This window comes from Artemia franciscana, chromosome 4 (genome assembly GCF_032884065.1).
Source record: "Artemia franciscana chromosome 4, ASM3288406v1, whole genome shotgun sequence".
Lineage (NCBI taxonomy): Eukaryota > Metazoa > Arthropoda > Branchiopoda > Anostraca > Artemiidae > Artemia > Artemia franciscana.
In genome coordinates, this window is record NC_088866.1 from 23,466,480 (window position 1) to 23,484,401 (window position 17,922).

The window sequence follows — 17,922 nt, forward strand, 5'->3', positions numbered from 1 at the left end:
AACTTGACACATAAGGAAAATCACTTCTTTTGCCTTGTAGCAGGGATTTGTCTTTATTCTTCATTTTGCACTGGAAAAACTAATCGCGTTAACTCAAAATACAAAAATTATACAATGACAATAATTAATACGACTTCTAATTATAAAATGACATATTTTGCAAGAATAATACAATAAAATAATTTCCCATACCGGGAATCGAACCCGGGCCTGCTGGGTGAAAGCCAGCTATCCTAGCCACTAGACCATATGGGATTATTACTTAATTTGCAGATTTTTTCTGATAATACGAAATTTTAATAAGGACAAAACGAAATATTTTTTCGATACTTTTGTCTTATGGCCACCACGCTCAAGATCTTGTATCGCGAACATGAGACAATAACAGGTTTTTATGGTCTTTATGCAAGACAAGGTAAAATTCTAGTTGATTGACTTCCTGCTATCTCGGAAAGGGTTTAGGTTAGGAAAATGAAACTTTCAGGGACGGTTCTACAGGCTAAAGTATGTACCGGGAAGGTATTTTAAAGTACCAACCTCCACTCCTTCTCCCTCTAGAAGGCCCAGAAATTTGTCTCTTGAAATTTTGACAAAACAACATGCGACCTTAATTTTCAGGTACTTGTTGCTTTTTCTCTTCCTTTAGTTCTGAAAATGGAATTCTTGTTATTTGAGTGGAATTTTGTGCCATAGCAATGTTTATTTTCAAAATTTAGGAGAGGTATTTGCATATCTTTAAAACCTTATAAAATGGAATTGAGCAAAGTTATGAAGCTGAAAACAATTTTGTTGTGCTTCAATTAAGCAGAAGATCTATTTTGCAAGGTTTCTTTTTATAACACACATATTTTTAAAGGTCATCAAAGGTCACGGCCCTCTAGAGGGAGAAGGAGTGGAGGTATTTGCTTCAAAATACCTTCCCGGGACATACTTTAGTCTGTAGATTCATCCCTGAATGTTTCATTTTCCTAACCTAAACCCTTTCTGAGATAGCAAGAAGTCAATTAACTAGAATTTTACCCCAGACAATATTAGCTTCGGCTGTGTGGGAAACTGGATTGTAGCTACATTTTAATTGAATATTTGTTTGGTATTTTGGTTAGGCTTAGGTTAGCTTAGGTTATGTATTTAGGTTATGTAATTTTGTTGATAAAGTATTATATTTTCATCATATTTTGTTTTGTTTCATTAGCATTAACCAAACTTCACTTCTCGACAGAACTTGAGTGTGGTGACTATAAAATTTAAGTACCTTTCTTCCATTACTCTTTGTATTACCCGGACTTAGGTCGAGATTATGGGCAACGAAAAAAAAAAGTTTTTTTGAAATTCACCGGTGAATGTCGACATTAACCAGATTTCGGACACTCACGGTAACATATGTATGTATGTATGTATATATCTATTTCCCATCAAAAGAAACAGTTGGAGTATAAGATAAAAAAGCAAAAAACACACTACAAAAGAATACACAAACACAAGAAAAATAAAGAACAAATGGACATCTAAATACAAAAAACAAAAAACTATTGCCTCAAAATAATTGCCTAAAGATGAGTAGCAATATTAGAGCTATATCTGGCGATGTAGACTGCAATTTTTTCTTATCTTCCTTTTGGAATATCCTCCAAAAGGGACTTAAATACAGATAATGGGGTAATGCCACTACATCGTACAGCTGAGCCGAAATCCGCCAATCAAACTGACGCTTATAAACTATAACGCGGCTATACGCTAAAAAGATCCGCTTCTGCGGATGACTGCAAAAGGTGACGCGTTTCAAGCATAGACCGACCAATAGGGATCCCCAAATAAATTATCTGTTCGGCAAGCCGAATAGTAGCACCACCCAGCCTAACATCAACAGCAGACCCTTGCTTAGCATTAAACAACATCACTTCTCATTTCTCCCATTAAACTTAAGACCTATTTTTCCATATTCTACTTGAAACTGAATAAAATTCTCCTCTAAACAGCGAAGGAGGTGGCTCAGATTAAGTACATCGTCTGCATAGCTTTTTAACGATAGATCATATTTGATAGATGAATATGAATTATTAGATTATTAGAATTTATTATTAGAATTTATTATTAGAATTATTAGAGTTTTAGATGAACGGTAGACGAATATACGATATATATTCATCGTATTTTCAATAGCACAACTTATGTCTTCCCAGCGCTACTAAAGAAGTTAACTCACTGGGAAATACTGCTGGCGTTGGTAAATAAGCTAAATTTAATTTATTTTGTTCTGTAAGTCAAAGAAATCGACAGACTGTTGAAGCAATTTGAGCCAAAATTGTTAAATGCCTGGAATTCTGAAGCAAAACTATTAATCATGTCTTTGATCAGAGAAATGCGAACAGATTGATCACAATCAACTTCACAAGACAATATTTTAGTTAAATAACCTGCATTAATGCCAGTGAACAATCGTTTCCTCTAGAAAAAAGCTTGGAAAATACCTATTTGTTAAAGTTACCTTTGAGCAAAATATAAAAAAATAAAAGACTTCTGTCCTGAATTTCAAAAGGTACTTCATATCTTGAAGAAAAAAAGTGGCATTTTCGTTGTTTTTTTTTTTTTTTTCATTGAACAAAATCGAAATAAAACTGACATCATTTTGAGGGGCTTCTGGCTCTTTTCAAAAACTTCAAATTTGTTTCCATAATAATATTTTTGTATTTAGTCTAATGAAGATAATATTTACTATCCTTGAATAATCTAAATACAGAGCCGATCGATGGGGCAACTGGGTCAGCTGGCTTGGGCGCAATGGCTTGGGTAAGTTGCGGCGGCTTAAGGGCTTTCCATTTTCATCAAAATTATTGACTTTGATTTAGATTTACTTACTTATATTTGAGTCGGGATGAGGCACTGTGATATGTGCCATCAACCCTAGGAATGACTCCCTGCCAATGGCAATTTCCTATCGCTAGAGTTTTTTTTGGAATTTTGTTTTTAACTTTTTGGTTACGTTTGGTGATATTCACTTTCATCCTAGCTAAATATGTTGTCAGCTACAATCCTACCCAATCTATTCACATTCATATCTCTTTAGCCTGCTCTAAAAAGCAGCTGTAAGTCAGCCACTAGTTATTGTCAAAGGTAAGTGAATAATGCTAAAGAAAAATCATTCATTGAGGTCAGTGCTGCAACAAGTACTCCAAATTTTTACTTAAGTATCAAGTATTAAGTACTCATTATTTTTTTAACTTAAGTATTGGGGGCCTAGTTGCCCTCCAGTTTTTTTGGTCACTTAAATATGACACAATAACTATTAATTTCAGTTAGAATGAGCCGTATTGCGGTATTCTATGACCATTGGGTCGACATAATCACCACTGGAGAGAAAAAAAACAAAAAAAACAAGCAAATAAACACGCATCCGTGATCTATCTTCTGGCAAAAAATAAAAAATTTCACATTTTTACAGACAGGAGCTTGAAACCTTTACAGTAGGGTTCTCTGATAAGCTGAAAATGATGGTGTGATTTTCATTAGATTCAATGACTTTTAGAGGGTGTTTCCCCCCTTTTTCTCAAATAAGGCAAATTTTCTCAGCCTTGTAACTTTTGATGGGTAAGACTAAACTCGATGAAACTTATAAATTTAAAATCGCCATAAAAATCTAATTCTTTTGATGTATATATTGGTATCAAAATTCCGTTTTTTAGAGTTCCGTTTTTGAGAGTTTTGGTTACTATTGTGCCGGGTCGCTCCCTAGTACAGCTCGTTACTACGAACTGTTTGATGTCTCCGCCGTATATCTGGTGTATCAAGTGTAGACTGAATGTCCAGCGATGACCTTCGAAGGGAACTGAAGCGGGAAACTACAATTCTCCAGAAAGGGCGATTACAACAACCCAGGTGGCTTACCACTGAAGGAAGGAACCACGAGAGCCACCAACCTGGAAGATCTAGTAAGATATAACAAGACAACTTCGGAGGTCACATCCTATGTCTTCTCAACCGAGTTGAGAAGCGAGTATCATATTAGAAATTGGTCTACGGACGTTTAAAGGAGATGGCCCCAACGCGATCCATAAGGACGACCGGGGCATAAGTCAAGTTCAAAGGGAATGACTGGCCTTCTTGAACGAGGATAGCCCCCTTTATTGATGGGAGAGACAAAAAAAAACTTTTTTTACATGTAAAACTAACAAAAACTATTCATTAAACAAGTTTGTTTTCAGTTCGAATAGATAGCAACATTAAAGCTCTAAACGAGTAAGAACTGTGCTGGTGGAAAAGGTGACTGTCATTCTCCTGCGCTTTCGCTCCCCACTCCTTACATACGATTGGCTGCTTGTGCTTTACTCGAGACTGACTACAATAGATCAAGTTCATATTTGATAATCCCATATTTTTTATCAATGCCAAAAAATAATAACAAGTAATGGAAATTTGTTGGTGTTCTCGGCAGAAATATTTCATGTTTCTTCATTTCTTTGCTTTTTGAAGCTAGTATTTTTTTCGTTTATGGAAAGAAAATAGTTAATTTTTGTAGTAAAGACAACCGATGTATTTACGTCAAAAACTGACCCTAACCATTTGAGCTAACGATTATGTTTCAATAAAATCTCTCATTTCAAGTCCCGACCGGATCCAGTGTCATTGGGGGGAGGGGGCGGAAATCTTGGAAAACACTTAAAGCGGAGAGAAACTTGGTGGGAGGAATAAAAAAATGTCCAAGATACGTGACTGACATAACCGGACTGAATCCGCCCTCTTTGGTGGATTTGGGGGGGGGGGGGGGGTAATTCGGAAAAATTAGAAAAACTGAGGTATTTGTAACTTACGAACAGGTGATCCGATCTTAATGAAATATGATATTTAGAAGGATCTTGTGCTTTGAAGCTCTTATTTTAAATTCCGACAAGATCCGGTGACATTGGGGGAGTTGAAGGGGGAACCGGAATTCTTGGAAAACGTGAAAATTGAGGTATCTTTACCTTTCGAAATGGGTGATCAGATATTGAAATCGATCGGAATGAAACTTGATATATAGAAGGAGCTTATGTCTGAGATGCTCCATTTTCAATTCGAATCGGATCCGGGGACATAGGGAGTTGGAGAGGGGAAACAGTAATCTTGGAAAACGCTTAGAGTGGAGAGATCGGGATGAAACTTGATTGGAAAAATAAGCACAAGTTATAGATACGTGATTAACATAATTGGAACGGATCTGTTCACTTTGGAGGAGCTGGGGGTGGTGTTAATTTGGAAAAAATAAAAAAAATGAGGAATTTTCAAGTTAAGAACGGATGACCGGATCTAAATAAAATTTGATATTTAGAAGGAACTAATGTCTCGGAGCTCTTATTTTAAATCCTTGATAAAGTCGTTTTCCTTGATTAGACCATTTGGGGGGCTGAAGGGAGAGGAAAAAGTAGAAAAAAATGAAGTATTTATAACTTACGAGTGGGTGATTGGATCTTTCAGTTAAAAAGTCACCTGATAAGTGTTTGTTGTTATCATTTACACATTACATCCGGAGAGGGGAGTCAGTACAAAGTGGATAAGCTGGCTAAGGAATGCTAAACTGCACTATTACTGACAACTTTTGATTGTCTTATTATGGGGAGTCAAATGCCTTATTCAAATTTCTTCATTTTAGGGACATTTCAAAGCAGTTCGGTGGCTCTTGTTGACCTTGCTAAGAAAAACTCATCTGACAACATCTCCGTTTTATGCGTGTTTTTCAAAAAACTAGAAGACATACAAAACCTGGATGTGCCTTTGGTTACTCCAAGATGCTCCACCTCTGAGGATAGTTTTGTGACGAAAACTTCGGGACTGGACTTTTCCAATTTAACGACTGATCTGTTTGAAGCTGAAAAAGCCTTTTTCAATGATTTGGTACAAAATCATAATTCAGCTAGAGGTAAGATGTCTGTCCTCTCTTCTTTTTAATGTAAAAAGAATGTGATATTAGACATTACTGCTATTAGTGCCTCTTCTAGTGAATTAAGCAACTTACACTACGGAGGACGTTGAATGTGAAGCTTGTGTATTTTAATAAATTGGACTTTAGCACCACCTTATGTACAGTTCAAATAGAATATTTTATTCATAACATCAGCCATTTATTAAGTATATCATTTATTTAAGTTAAGCAAAAAAAAAGAAAATATTAATAGCGACATTAAAACTTGAACAAGCAGTCACCCTGAACAGGAGGAGGGCTGAAGCTCATGTCACATCCCTACCGTTAAATTTAAAGCTTGAACAAGTTTTTTTCTTACCCCTTAGTTTGATTGGTGTGGGGTATAACGGATGCAACTGTACAATGGAGCTCACTTTCAATTTCTAGTAATCTATCTAGAACTATGATGGTTCTATAGTGTTTACGGTATGCAGTATAGTATAGGTGTTCTACGGTGGTTCAGGAAATAGTTCTTTATCGACTCTAATTATCACTCTGCTACCACCTAGTATGCCATCTAGTATGTGGCTGTAGAAAAAAAAAAGAATATAAATAAAGCAGAAATCAATGACATTGTGCTAAACTTCGATTTTTGGTAAATTTTGAGAATTTTCAAACCTGGACTTTGGGTTTTCCTTTTGCAATTTTGATGATATTTTTTCGAACGCCATTTTAGAGGTATTGGGACTACTTTTCGATTTACTTGATTGTATTCTTTCGAACTACATTTAAAATATCACAGAATTAGATCCAGAAAATACTCGGTATGTCTGAATAAGTGCCAACTGTAAGAATTTATTGACTAGACAAGTTTCTTTTAGTTTTTTCTACCGTAGTTCACGGTTTGCTCTTTACTAGATTACAACAATGGTGAAATTTTTGAGAACCTGTTACTTACTTATTTTTATTTTTGTTACTTATTTATAACAAAAAGGTGATTTATTAAAAACCAGTGGTTCTCCTATATGGGAAATGGGCTTACTACGGATAATAGTTACCAAGCTAAGATTGGGACCTTGAAGCGAGGCTTCACGCCTGTTCCTAGCGAGTCTAGAGGAGAATCTAAAGTTACACCTCATCGTGGAGGAGTGGCAAAATGTCCCGCAGGTTGCCTCGTCCAATCAGTAGGGTCGCTAACATAACGGGGTGCCAGAAGTCTGAGAAACCGCTTGCTAAATTCCCACGAAACACCATTGGGTAAAGGTGACCAGAGAAAGAATCTGTGGCTGAAATTCAAGAATGTGGCTGACATTTACCTAAATATTTTTTTGTTTTTTTTTTGTTTGGTCTTGTTGCTCGTTTTGCCTTGTTTTCGTATTTTATTCTCTTTTTTCAAAAATTTTTTTATTGCTTGTCGCTTTCATTGTTGATTTTGAGCTATCCTGCTAAGGGCGAACGAAGGGCTAAGGATCCCTTACCCCAGGTTGCCTCCAACAAACTCAGCTTCCGACTTTCTACCTGTCTTAACACATGATTAAATAAAAAAAAAAAAACTAGTTTTTTTAACTGAAAGTAAGGAGCGACATTAAAACTTCAAACGAACAGAAATTGTTCCGTATATGAAAGGAATTGTCCCCTCCGCAATCCCTCGCTCTTTACGCTAAAGTTTTTAATTGTTTAAAAAAGTAGAATTGTGGCAAAGAGCCAAACTTTAGCGTCAAGAGCGAGGGATTGCGAAGGGGAAAACCCTTTTCATATACGGAGTAATTTCTGTTCGTTTTAAGTTTTAATGTCGCTCCTTACTTTCAGTTAAAAAAACTAGTTTTTTTTATTTAATTTCTGAGTGTTTTTGAATTAATGTATGTTTGATTTTGGCTCTCTGCACATAAATTATTAAAATGAAATTTTCATATTAATTATTTTTTTTGGCTAAATGACTTTCTCTTAGTTTTGATCAGACGATTTTGAGAAATAAGGGGTGGGGAAGGAGGCCTATTTGCCCTCCAATTTTTCGGTTACTTGAAAAGGCAACTAGAACTTTTAATTTTTAACGAACGTTTTTATTAATAAAAATATACGTAACTTAAGAATTAACCTACGTAACAAACTTTTATATTCTTATATTTTTATTATGTATATGAGGGGGTTTGTCCCCTCGTTAATACCTCGCTCTTTACACTAAATCTTTTGTCCCAATTCTTTAAGAATGACCCCTGAATCAGAAAGGCCGTAGAATAAATAGTTGAAATTACTAAAAATACTTTAGCATAAAGAGCGAGGTATTTATCTTCTCCTAAATACCACGCTTTTTATGCCAAAGTATTTTTAGAACCCCTCATATGCGTAATAATCTCTGTTCGTTTTAAATTGTAATGCTACTCCTTACTTTCAATTGAAAAAAAAAACTTTTTCATGTTTATTTTTTCATTGTTTTTTTTTATAGTAATGCTAGAAAATCCTGTGCCCTTTTCATTGAATTTCTCTTCCCCCATGACATATTCATCCAAAGAAAGATCCTCTCAGATACCCCCTCCCCTCCCCTCACCCCCCCCCCTCCAAACTAAAAAAATATCCCCTGGAAACGTCTGTACACTTCCCAATAACCATTACTGTATGCAAACACTGGTCAAAGTTTGTAACTTGCAGCCCCTCCCCCAGGGACTGTAGGGGAGTAAGGCATCCCTAAAGACATAGTTATTATGGTTTTTGACTATACGGAACAAAATGGTATCTCAAAATTTTGATCCGTTATCTTTGGGAAAAATGAGCGTGGGAGGAGGCCTAGGTGCCCTCCAATTTTTTGGTCACTTAAAAAGGGCACTAGAACCTTTCGTTTTTGTTAGAATGAGCCCTCTTGCGACACTCTAGGACCACTTGGTCGATACGATGACCCCTGGAAAAAAAAATAAAATAAACACGCACCCGTGATCTGTCTTCTGGCAAAAAATACGAAATTCCACATTTTTGTAGATAGGAGCTTGAAATTTTTGCTATCGGGTTCTCTGATACGCTGCATGCGATGGTGTGATTTTTGACTTTTGACATTCTATGACTTTTAAGGGTGTTTCCCCCTATTTTTCAAAATAAGGCAAATTTTCTCAGGCTCGTAACTTTTGATGACAAAGACTAAATTCCGTGATACTTATATATTTAAAATCAGCATAAAATTCCGATTCTTTTCACGTATCTTTTAGCATCAAAATTCCGGTTTTTAGAGTTTTGTTTACTATTGACCCGGGTCGCTCCTTAATTTCTCTGACAGAAGGTGTATGTTTCAAACGAATTTCAAGTGAAATTTCTGTCCTTTTTTCTAATATGTTTCTGCGGCGCTGGTTGATTTCTTCTGTATTTCTTTCGAAGGCCGAAAGTCAAATAGGTAGAAGGTCAAACGCTGGGTGTGTTGAAGGGAGTCCTGGCTAAGAGTTCCTTTGCCCTTTGTTTAGCCCTTGGCCGTTTGTTTGTTTTTGTCGGCTTATTTTTATCCTTGTTGCTGTTCTGTTTTTTTTTATTTTCTACTTTCATATTTTAATATATCATGGTAAGTGGCTATTTCACAGTAGGTGTAAGAACCTACTTCACAAACCATCTATATCTTAAGTTAATACCATTTTCTTAGGTGCTAGAACCTGGCATAATTACGTCACAGGTATTAAGTATTAAATACATTAACTAGTTGGGTATTATTTTTTTTTTTTTTTTAGATGACCGAGATAGTGGAGACATATTGACATTCCAAAACTTGATCAAAAATAAATCTGACTCGGAGTTGGCTGTGCTTTTGGCAGCTTCTTCAGTAGATGTTGACAACGATGTGTTAAATGAGGACCAACTTGAATCTCTCTTAGACGATGGTAAAACTTGTTTTGAATTGCTAAATCTCAGCCAAAATTGGCAAATGGCCAATGTTGACTAGCTGAAGAGATTCTAGGACTGCCGATGTAGAAAACCATTGTGTATACTCTTTTGTAAGGATCGGATAAAAATCAGCCCCCTCCCCGAAAAACACCAACAACATTGAAGTCCTCTCCATCCAAGATATCTGTCCCTGGGATTTTTAGATTAATCCTGCAAACAAAACCGTGTAGATTTAACACAACAGTGGCTTTGAAATTATCATTATCAGAAATTGATTGTCAAGATTTAACAAAAAAGAACAAAGAAGAGCACTAACAGTAAAAGAGGAAAAAGAGAAAAAGAAAAAACGTAGATAGTCAATACTTGTTTTGAGTAGAAGTAGAATTTAAAAAGACAAAGCGCTGTTTCCTTCATGAAGAAGTAAAATTTAGAAGTATAATTAATGAAGGAGTAGAAGTTAAAAAGGCAAAGGACTGTTTCCCTTCATGAAGAAGTAGAATTATGAAGCAGAGTATGATTGATGAAGGAGTAGAACATAAAAAGGCAAATCACTGTTTCATTCATACCACACGAAACAAGCTGATGGATGAGGGCGTGTCCTTGTGAAATAATTGAGAATAAAGACTCTGGTCAATGTCCTACACCAAGAAAAAAAGCCAAAAACAATACAATATCCACAAAATGGTCGAGGGTGACAAAATGGTCGCAATATCCACAAAAAGTGCTCTATTGAAAAAAATTGAAGGTAAGAATAAAAAAAAACACACACGGAAATAATATAACATTCCATGTAAGAGAATTTTCCAATTAACATTTTCGCTCCTTATGAAGCATGCTATTTTTCAACAAGCCTACTACCAGCCCACTAGTACAGTTTTACCAACAAGCCCAAAAGTACAAAGCACTTCAAATATGTACTTCTGTAGCCTAATCTTAGCTAGCAAAATCTTCCTCTTACGTTGAAATATTTAGACCATAGAACAACAAAAAATAACATAACAAAAACTTGCAGAGCAAACCTAGACCTTAATAAAGTTTATATTACACCATAGATAGATAGATAGATAAGTGTATTTCAAAAACCCGTGGGCCATATACACACAACATATAAATAAATAACAAACAAGCAAGGAAATTAACAACAGTACGAACACGCACAAAAAACAGAATTAAACGCAAAAAGTACCAAATCTAACTACAAAAGAAATTAATCATATAAAACTTTTTCTTCTTATTAAAGATTTTTCTATATATACTCCCACTCGAAATATTGTGGTTGGGTTACTATTTTGTAGAATACCCGGAAGCATCAAATTAATCCCATGCAAATAAATTTCACGTAAATCCAAGAGCACCGGGCATTTCCGGAGAAAATGATCCAAGTCTTCATCATCATCTTTACAAAGAGGACAAAGATACCGCCTATCAGGACCAACTATCATTTTATTTTTGTCGAACGTTTTTTGCCTGTTCTGGATTGGAAGACAATTTGCCCTAAGCTGAATCCAACGACGTAGAATCATAGCCGGTAAATTAAGTTTAAAATAAACTTCCTCCCCAAAACTAGGTTTTGCCTGATTATAATGTTGTAGGGTTGTAGAATCAAGAACCAGCCCTTGCCAATGCTGAATTTCCTGACTCTCTAATATAAATCGTACCTGGCTTTCTAAATTTGCTGGTACATCGCGAGAGCAAAGACCATTATTCCATAAATAAGGCATTCCTACTTTTTCTAGTAATGATTTAATTTGGGATGGCCACGAGGTTTTTAAACCACATTTCAACATCTCTTCATATGCCACTCTTACTAGTCTATCTTCATTACTCTTAGTTAACTTCAACCAGAATCTAAGCATTAAAATATACCTACGTAGCTTTAAAGAAAACAGGCCCATATCACCTTTCAGAATCTGTGAATGAGTTGTCTGATGTAAACCAAACACTCTTTTATAATACTGGAGCTGAAGGGACTCCAGTTGCTGCACCGTTTCTCCACCCCATATCTCTGCTCCATATTCTATTACGGGTAAAATTTTTGTGTTAAATATTCTTTTATGCATTTTTAGGTTTTTGATCCCCATTATCGTCGGGTTTCTAAATATAGCTGACATGGCCACCCTACCTCTCTTAATTATTTCATCAACATGACTCCTTAGGCTTCCATTTTCCGATAAGATAAAGCCTAAATATTTTATTCTTTTACTTATAAATAGTTCCTTATTATTAAATTTAAACGTATATTTTTCATCGTTCCCAACCTTCCTTTTTTTAAAAATAACAACTTCGCTCTTTTCAGTATTCAGCCTTAACTTTTTTATATGCAAATATTCATCTATGAGATTCAAAAGAGTCTGTAGATCTTGCGGTTTATTAGCCACCAAAGCAATATCATCTGCAAATAATAAGAGAGATAGTTTTTGAGTCCCTAGGCTAACTTTCGGAGCCCATCTATTCTCTAGAAAATTAACAACATCATTAATAAAAATATTAAACAACTTAGGTGAAAGGGTGCTGCCCTGTTTTACCCATATAAAAGAAGTCGGTGTTTGTATTTGTAATGGGGGTGTCTGTAGGCTACAACTCTACGGCTGCAAATCTGGCCATTAAAAGCTTTAGACTCTCGAAACATTGGTGTCGATTAGAAGGGGGGTACTAGGCCATCGATTTTCGTCTCCCTCCTCCTTCTAGAATTTCAAAATGCCTTAATTAGGGTAATACTATTGTAAAGGCCTATTTTATTGGTAATTTTGTTGAGAAAATGACAATTTTATCGTTTTTTGCCCCTCCCTCTTTCTGCATTTTTACGAATTGACACGACTGGCCTGTGATACAGATTTTCCGCCAAAGGCTTCGGTATATTCTGAAGGTCAGGCTGTCTGAAAGAGTCGCCGTCTGCATCAAAATCAAGTGTAATAAAGACGCCTTTAGTGGTGCAAAGTAGACCCGACGACCGGGTATCTAAGCAATTCATAAAGTGCTTTCTGTTGCCGTCGTGTAGGAAGCAAGCCGACCGTCGAAGAATAACCTATCTACTATAACTATAATAACTATCTACTGTCAGGTCCAATTTGGAGGTACTTGCTGGGATCAGGAAGTATGGCAGATGCTGGAATCGAGGGTGGTTGTCAACTGTCTAGTCATCAGCCGTGGACAGATTCTCCTGAAACAAAACTTGTCACCAAATACCGAATGTCACGAAGGGCCACGGGCTTGCAAAGGAAATACGTACAACTAAGTGCTAGTATATAAATAAAAAGCTATTTTAAAAGGTACATAACAATAAATATTATGACAACAAGAAATTGACAAAGTGAAAAAATAAGACCACAGTAAAAAAAATAATAATAATAGAGTTACTCGTGTCTAACCCAAAAAGTAACAAGGTAAAGTAGAACCTAAGCAGTTGCCTGTTCGGGTAGATCACGTGGTGGCAAGAATTTAGGGTCTTTCTCTTCCCGCAAAGGTCATAAGCATCAAGAACCTATAAATAACACTGCTGGCACACTTACTTCCATTTTTGACCATGCGTGGTTGAGATCCAGTTTGATCCAATAAAAGTGGGTATTATTGAAAATTTAGGGGGTGCTGCGATTTTTGTTTTATTTAGTTTTTTTCTAATGAAAATATCCAAAAAAATTATTTCTAAAAATCTAGGTGAAGGGGCTATAAGATTTAGGGGCGCAGTTGTACTGCCCTGCTCTTCTTTATTTGTTCTATCAAAAAATGGTATTTTTCAATGATATACCGAAAAAAGGTATTTTTTCAAGATCTAAAGAGTTTAGGGGGCCACTTATGCCCCTGCATACATATCAATAAAAATCGCGCGTAAGGCATTCACAGGTGGTATTTCGCGGAGGCTTCACAGCTTTGTTCGTCTAGATTAATCAATTGAATTTAAATTGACACATGACCTTTTTCTGTACCATTTTTCTCAAATACAAGAATATTGTTTTACGTATGTTTAAAACTGCATATATTTATCACATCAGCTAATTGTATAGAAGACCTTTTAAAGCCCTTTCAGAATCTATCATTCAGTAAGATTTCTGAATGACGAATTCTGAATAATTTTAAGTCGCGCTCGACTGAATCCCAGACACAAGTATTTTGGTGACAGACCAGATAACCTTGAATTATATATCAGGATGGAAATTTAAGTGCCAATAATTAATAATCTCTTAGACCACAGTACCTTTTCTTTATAATTGAAATGAAATATATTAAAAACGGGTAAGTCAGAGGAGATAAACTAAAAAACTTTTTAAGGCAAAAATAATAAGAGTTTTATTATTGTATTTGTATTGAAAGGTTCTATTCTGTTTTCACTGTCTTTGAAAATATTAGCCATTTTAATGTATTTTCGTTTCGATAAAAATATTTCATTTGAACTAGTGATAGGATTATCAGGGTAAGTAATTGAGTAAAAAGCAAATGAGTTATTTTCTAATGATGATATCCAAAATGCGATTGAGTTTTTGTGAAGTTACTAAATATTTCGTGCTATTTAGACTTAGGTGTGTTAAAAGATCAGAATAATCCCATTGATCCCTGGTAATTTCCATTAAAATTAAGCTGAATAGGAATAATCCTATTGATTCATTGAAAAAATATGGATTTAATTTTTAAACCCAAATGTTCAATTTTCTCTTTCAGTATGTTTTATTAAAAAAAAAGAAAAATACACGAAGCTCATCCAAACCAAATGCTAGGGCATGATTTAGTGGAGGAAAAAATTAATCTATAAAGCAGCCTAGAAAAATTTTCGATCATCTCAGAAGATTGCTGTTTAAGAAAATCCTAACAAAATTCTCGGCATTCAAGTCCTTTTCTTAAATACATTAAACATTCTTAAAAGACAAATGAGATAACAATATGATTACCAATCTAATAAATGAATTTATTGATTAATTTACCAATCAGTCGGTAATCAATTCATTAACCAATCAATTAGTCAAATCAGCCAGTGAAATAAATCCTCAAAAGATCATTTTTAATTCTTCTTAATGAGAACGTGGTTTACGTGTCTACGTACTGTGGATCTCTGTGTATATTCTTTTCTATTTTTAAGGTGCTATCAGAGGTTCACAAGACAGTTCTAACCAAGCTGAAGACGAAGATTCGGAAGATGAATGGAGCTATCATAAGCCAGAAGAAGAGGTAAGCATTTTCAAAATTGAAATTATTGGGTCAAAAACAAAAGGGTGTAAGTGAAGTTTTCAAGGTATTACAAAGGAGTAAATAGGCTTTGCATTTTTCTCTAGAAAAATTTTCCCTTGGAAATTAAGTAAGAAAACAGTGATATTTAACCCCAGCCCCACAATAAAATTCTTATGTATTTTCGTGTTTTTATTTTAATTAGTCCACTTTTTCATTTCGTTTTAAGTTTTTACATGACTCAGAAGGCAAATGGAATTATTATCTAAGAGTTAAGCAATTGAATAACTGATGTTTCGTGCCAAAAACATAAAAACGTAACTAATGTTTGCACAGTGTTGAAGAAGAGTGACACATAGGCTTTTCATTCTTCTGTGTTGACATTTTCTGATTCGATTCTGTTCATAAAGTAAATTGATATTAACCTGCCTCTCTCACTCTTGAAAGAATCCCTGTGTTTTTCAAGGCTTTTCAAATATTTTACGTTATTTTTCTTTTTCTTCGGATTTTTCACGACTTAGAAGGCGCATTATCATAAAAGCAATTATAAGAAAAAATAGATAATCATAAAGTAGAAAAAGATGTAAAACATTTAATAGTTGAGTTCATGTCAATAAACAGATGGCGTATCTAACATTTCGCAAAATTACGATAGGGCGGAAAAAAAGGCCTTGGATCTTTCCGGGGTAGTATGTTTCTTTGAATTTTACATCAAGATTTTAATTGATGTTAAAAAGAGATCTCCTGTCCGAACAAATTTTGCGCACTTGCGTATTTTTAGCAAAAATTTTGCTGCTTTTCATTCTTATTTCCCTTTGTTTGAATTAGAAGACGAATGTAGTTATTGTACAATGGGCAAAACTTTTACATTTTAAAAATTTGATAATAACTTTTTTAAATCAGAACTAAAGCATATATCTTACATTTTACAATATTGAAAATAAAGATATTTAAAATAAGGCTCTTGGTTTTTTTCGCCCGACCATTTTTCTTTCAGATTTAAACAAGAGAAAAAGTTTTCAGTCGCTGTGTGTACTGTAAAATCTGATTTTACTTTTAAACATATAACGCACATTTTTTTTTTCGGCGGGGGCTCCGGAAACGAATGAGATGGTCAAAAACCAGAAGGAGCAATTTCGATATCCCTGCTAAAAACAGATGGCGTATCTGAGATTTTTACAGTGTTACAAGGGATTGAAAATAGGGCTCTAGACATTTTTGTTGGAGCGTTTAGTTACATCAACTTGAAGAATAAGCTGAAAATAAATTAAATAAACCACAAGAATGGGTGAACAAATTTGATATTCTTGCTAAAAACATACGGCGTGTCTGAGATTTTTACAGTGTTACAAGGGATTGAAAATAAGGCTTTAAACTTTTTCGTTGGAGTGTTTTTGAGACTTGAAGAATAAGCTGAAAACGAATCAAATAAATCAGAAGAATAGGTGAGCAATTTTGATATTCTTCCTAAAAGCAGAGGGTGTATTTGACGTTTTCACAGCAACACAAGGGGGAGAAAATCAGGCCTTATATTTTTTTGGGGTTGGAGTGTGTAGCTGCTTCAGCTTGAAAACCAAGCTGAAAACGAATTATTACAAACCAGAATAATACGTGAAGAATTTTGATATTCTTGCTTAAACAGTGGGCATATTTGACATTTTCATAGCGTTAAAGGGGATTGAAAATAAGGCTCATTTTTTTTGTTAGAGGGTGTAGCTACTTCAGCTTGAAGAACAGCATCATGCTAAAAACAGATGATGTATCTGTCGTTTTCACAGTGCTAGATGAGACTGAAAATCAGGCTTTAGACTTATTCGCATTGGACGGTTTTCATTTAAGATCCATTCATTGGTTATACAATCAGCGTTAAGCAATCTGGTTGTCGCTAAATAAGACTGTACTTTTTATTTTGTATAGCTAATCTGGCTAATTTTCAAACCTAGTGCATAAACTTATGTCGGGTAGGGTATGGGTTCTTAGAACCTTTCACACTAGCGTAATTTTAGGCTTAAAGCTACATTATGCAATCTTTTAGAGCAAATTTTGTCCGTAATGTAGGTATTGTCAAGTAAACTTGAGCTCTGCTTAGAATTTTACATTATGTAAATTTATACGTTAAGAAAACGATAATATAGCAGTAGCAAAATTGAATTTCTAGGTGAGCGATTAGTAAATTTCTAAAACTTGTATAAAATTTTAAAATTATCCTAGAAAATTTATCCTAGAAAGCATTTCATGCTTGATCAGTCTGAATCTGAATCTCAATTCCTCATTTTTAATATTGGAATAACTTGTGTATGATTATTGGTGATGATTTTATACAATGATTGCAATAGCTCCTAGCTAGGTAGTCTCTGAGCAGTCTCTTCAGCTAGAAAACCAAGCTGAACGCGAAAACTTAGGAATCCAATTGAGTTGTCATACCAAAAGGAATAATTTTTATATCCATGCTGAAACCAAAGGGTGTGTTTGACATTTCACAGCGGTATCAGGCTTAAGACTTTTTGAATTGTCTAGCCTATAAATCTTACTTCAGTTTTAAACCATACCTTAGACCAGTGATTTCGAACTTCGTTTATTGTGTTCTCTGTCAATGTCCGTTCTCTGTTAAACCTTACCTTAGACCAGTGATTTCCAAACTTCATATTATCACTGCTCCTTTAAATATATTAATTCTGTTCTCTGTTAATGTGTTTAAATAGACCCCCCCTGTGCCTCCAGAGGCGCCTAGGGCATCAACAAGGAGTCTCCAGTCTTTGTGATATCTTTCTGCCACCAGGATACCTTCTCACTCGGTATGCTGGAACGTGATAAGAGAGCAAACAAGATCTGACAGATATGCCCGGTGTAGAGTGCTCTTGGAACGAGTCCTCCTTCTCGATCATGCAGATTGCCACTCGAAGGTGTTGTTGGGTGTTCTAGGATCTCCCATTCTTAATATATGGCCTAGATATTGCCATCGACGCTGGCGAATATTATCAATAATAAGAGGTTGATTGGTAATTTTTCTGATATCAATACTTGTCACCCGATCTTTTTAG

The 17,922-nt window shown here is 35.1% G+C and overlaps 1 protein-coding gene and 1 non-coding gene across 5 annotated transcripts in view; one reads left to right on the forward strand and one right to left on the reverse strand.

Moving 5' to 3' along the window:
- Window positions 1-17,922, forward strand: part of LOC136026171 (uncharacterized) — a 149,493-nt gene that overhangs the window by 18,927 nt on the left and 112,644 nt on the right. For all 4 annotated transcript variants that reach the window (XM_065702492.1, XM_065702493.1, XM_065702494.1 and 1 more), the window contains exons 7-9: window positions 5,624-5,890; window positions 9,574-9,723; window positions 14,796-14,884. In XM_065702492.1, coding sequence (XP_065558564.1) covers window positions 5,624-5,890; window positions 9,574-9,723; window positions 14,796-14,884 — 506 coding nt within the window. The remainder of the gene's footprint in view (window positions 1-5,623; window positions 5,891-9,573; window positions 9,724-14,795; window positions 14,885-17,922) is intronic.
- Trnae-uuc (transfer RNA glutamic acid (anticodon UUC)) lies at window positions 184-255 on the reverse strand. The gene has a single exon. It is a non-coding gene; the product is annotated as a tRNA-Glu (tRNA).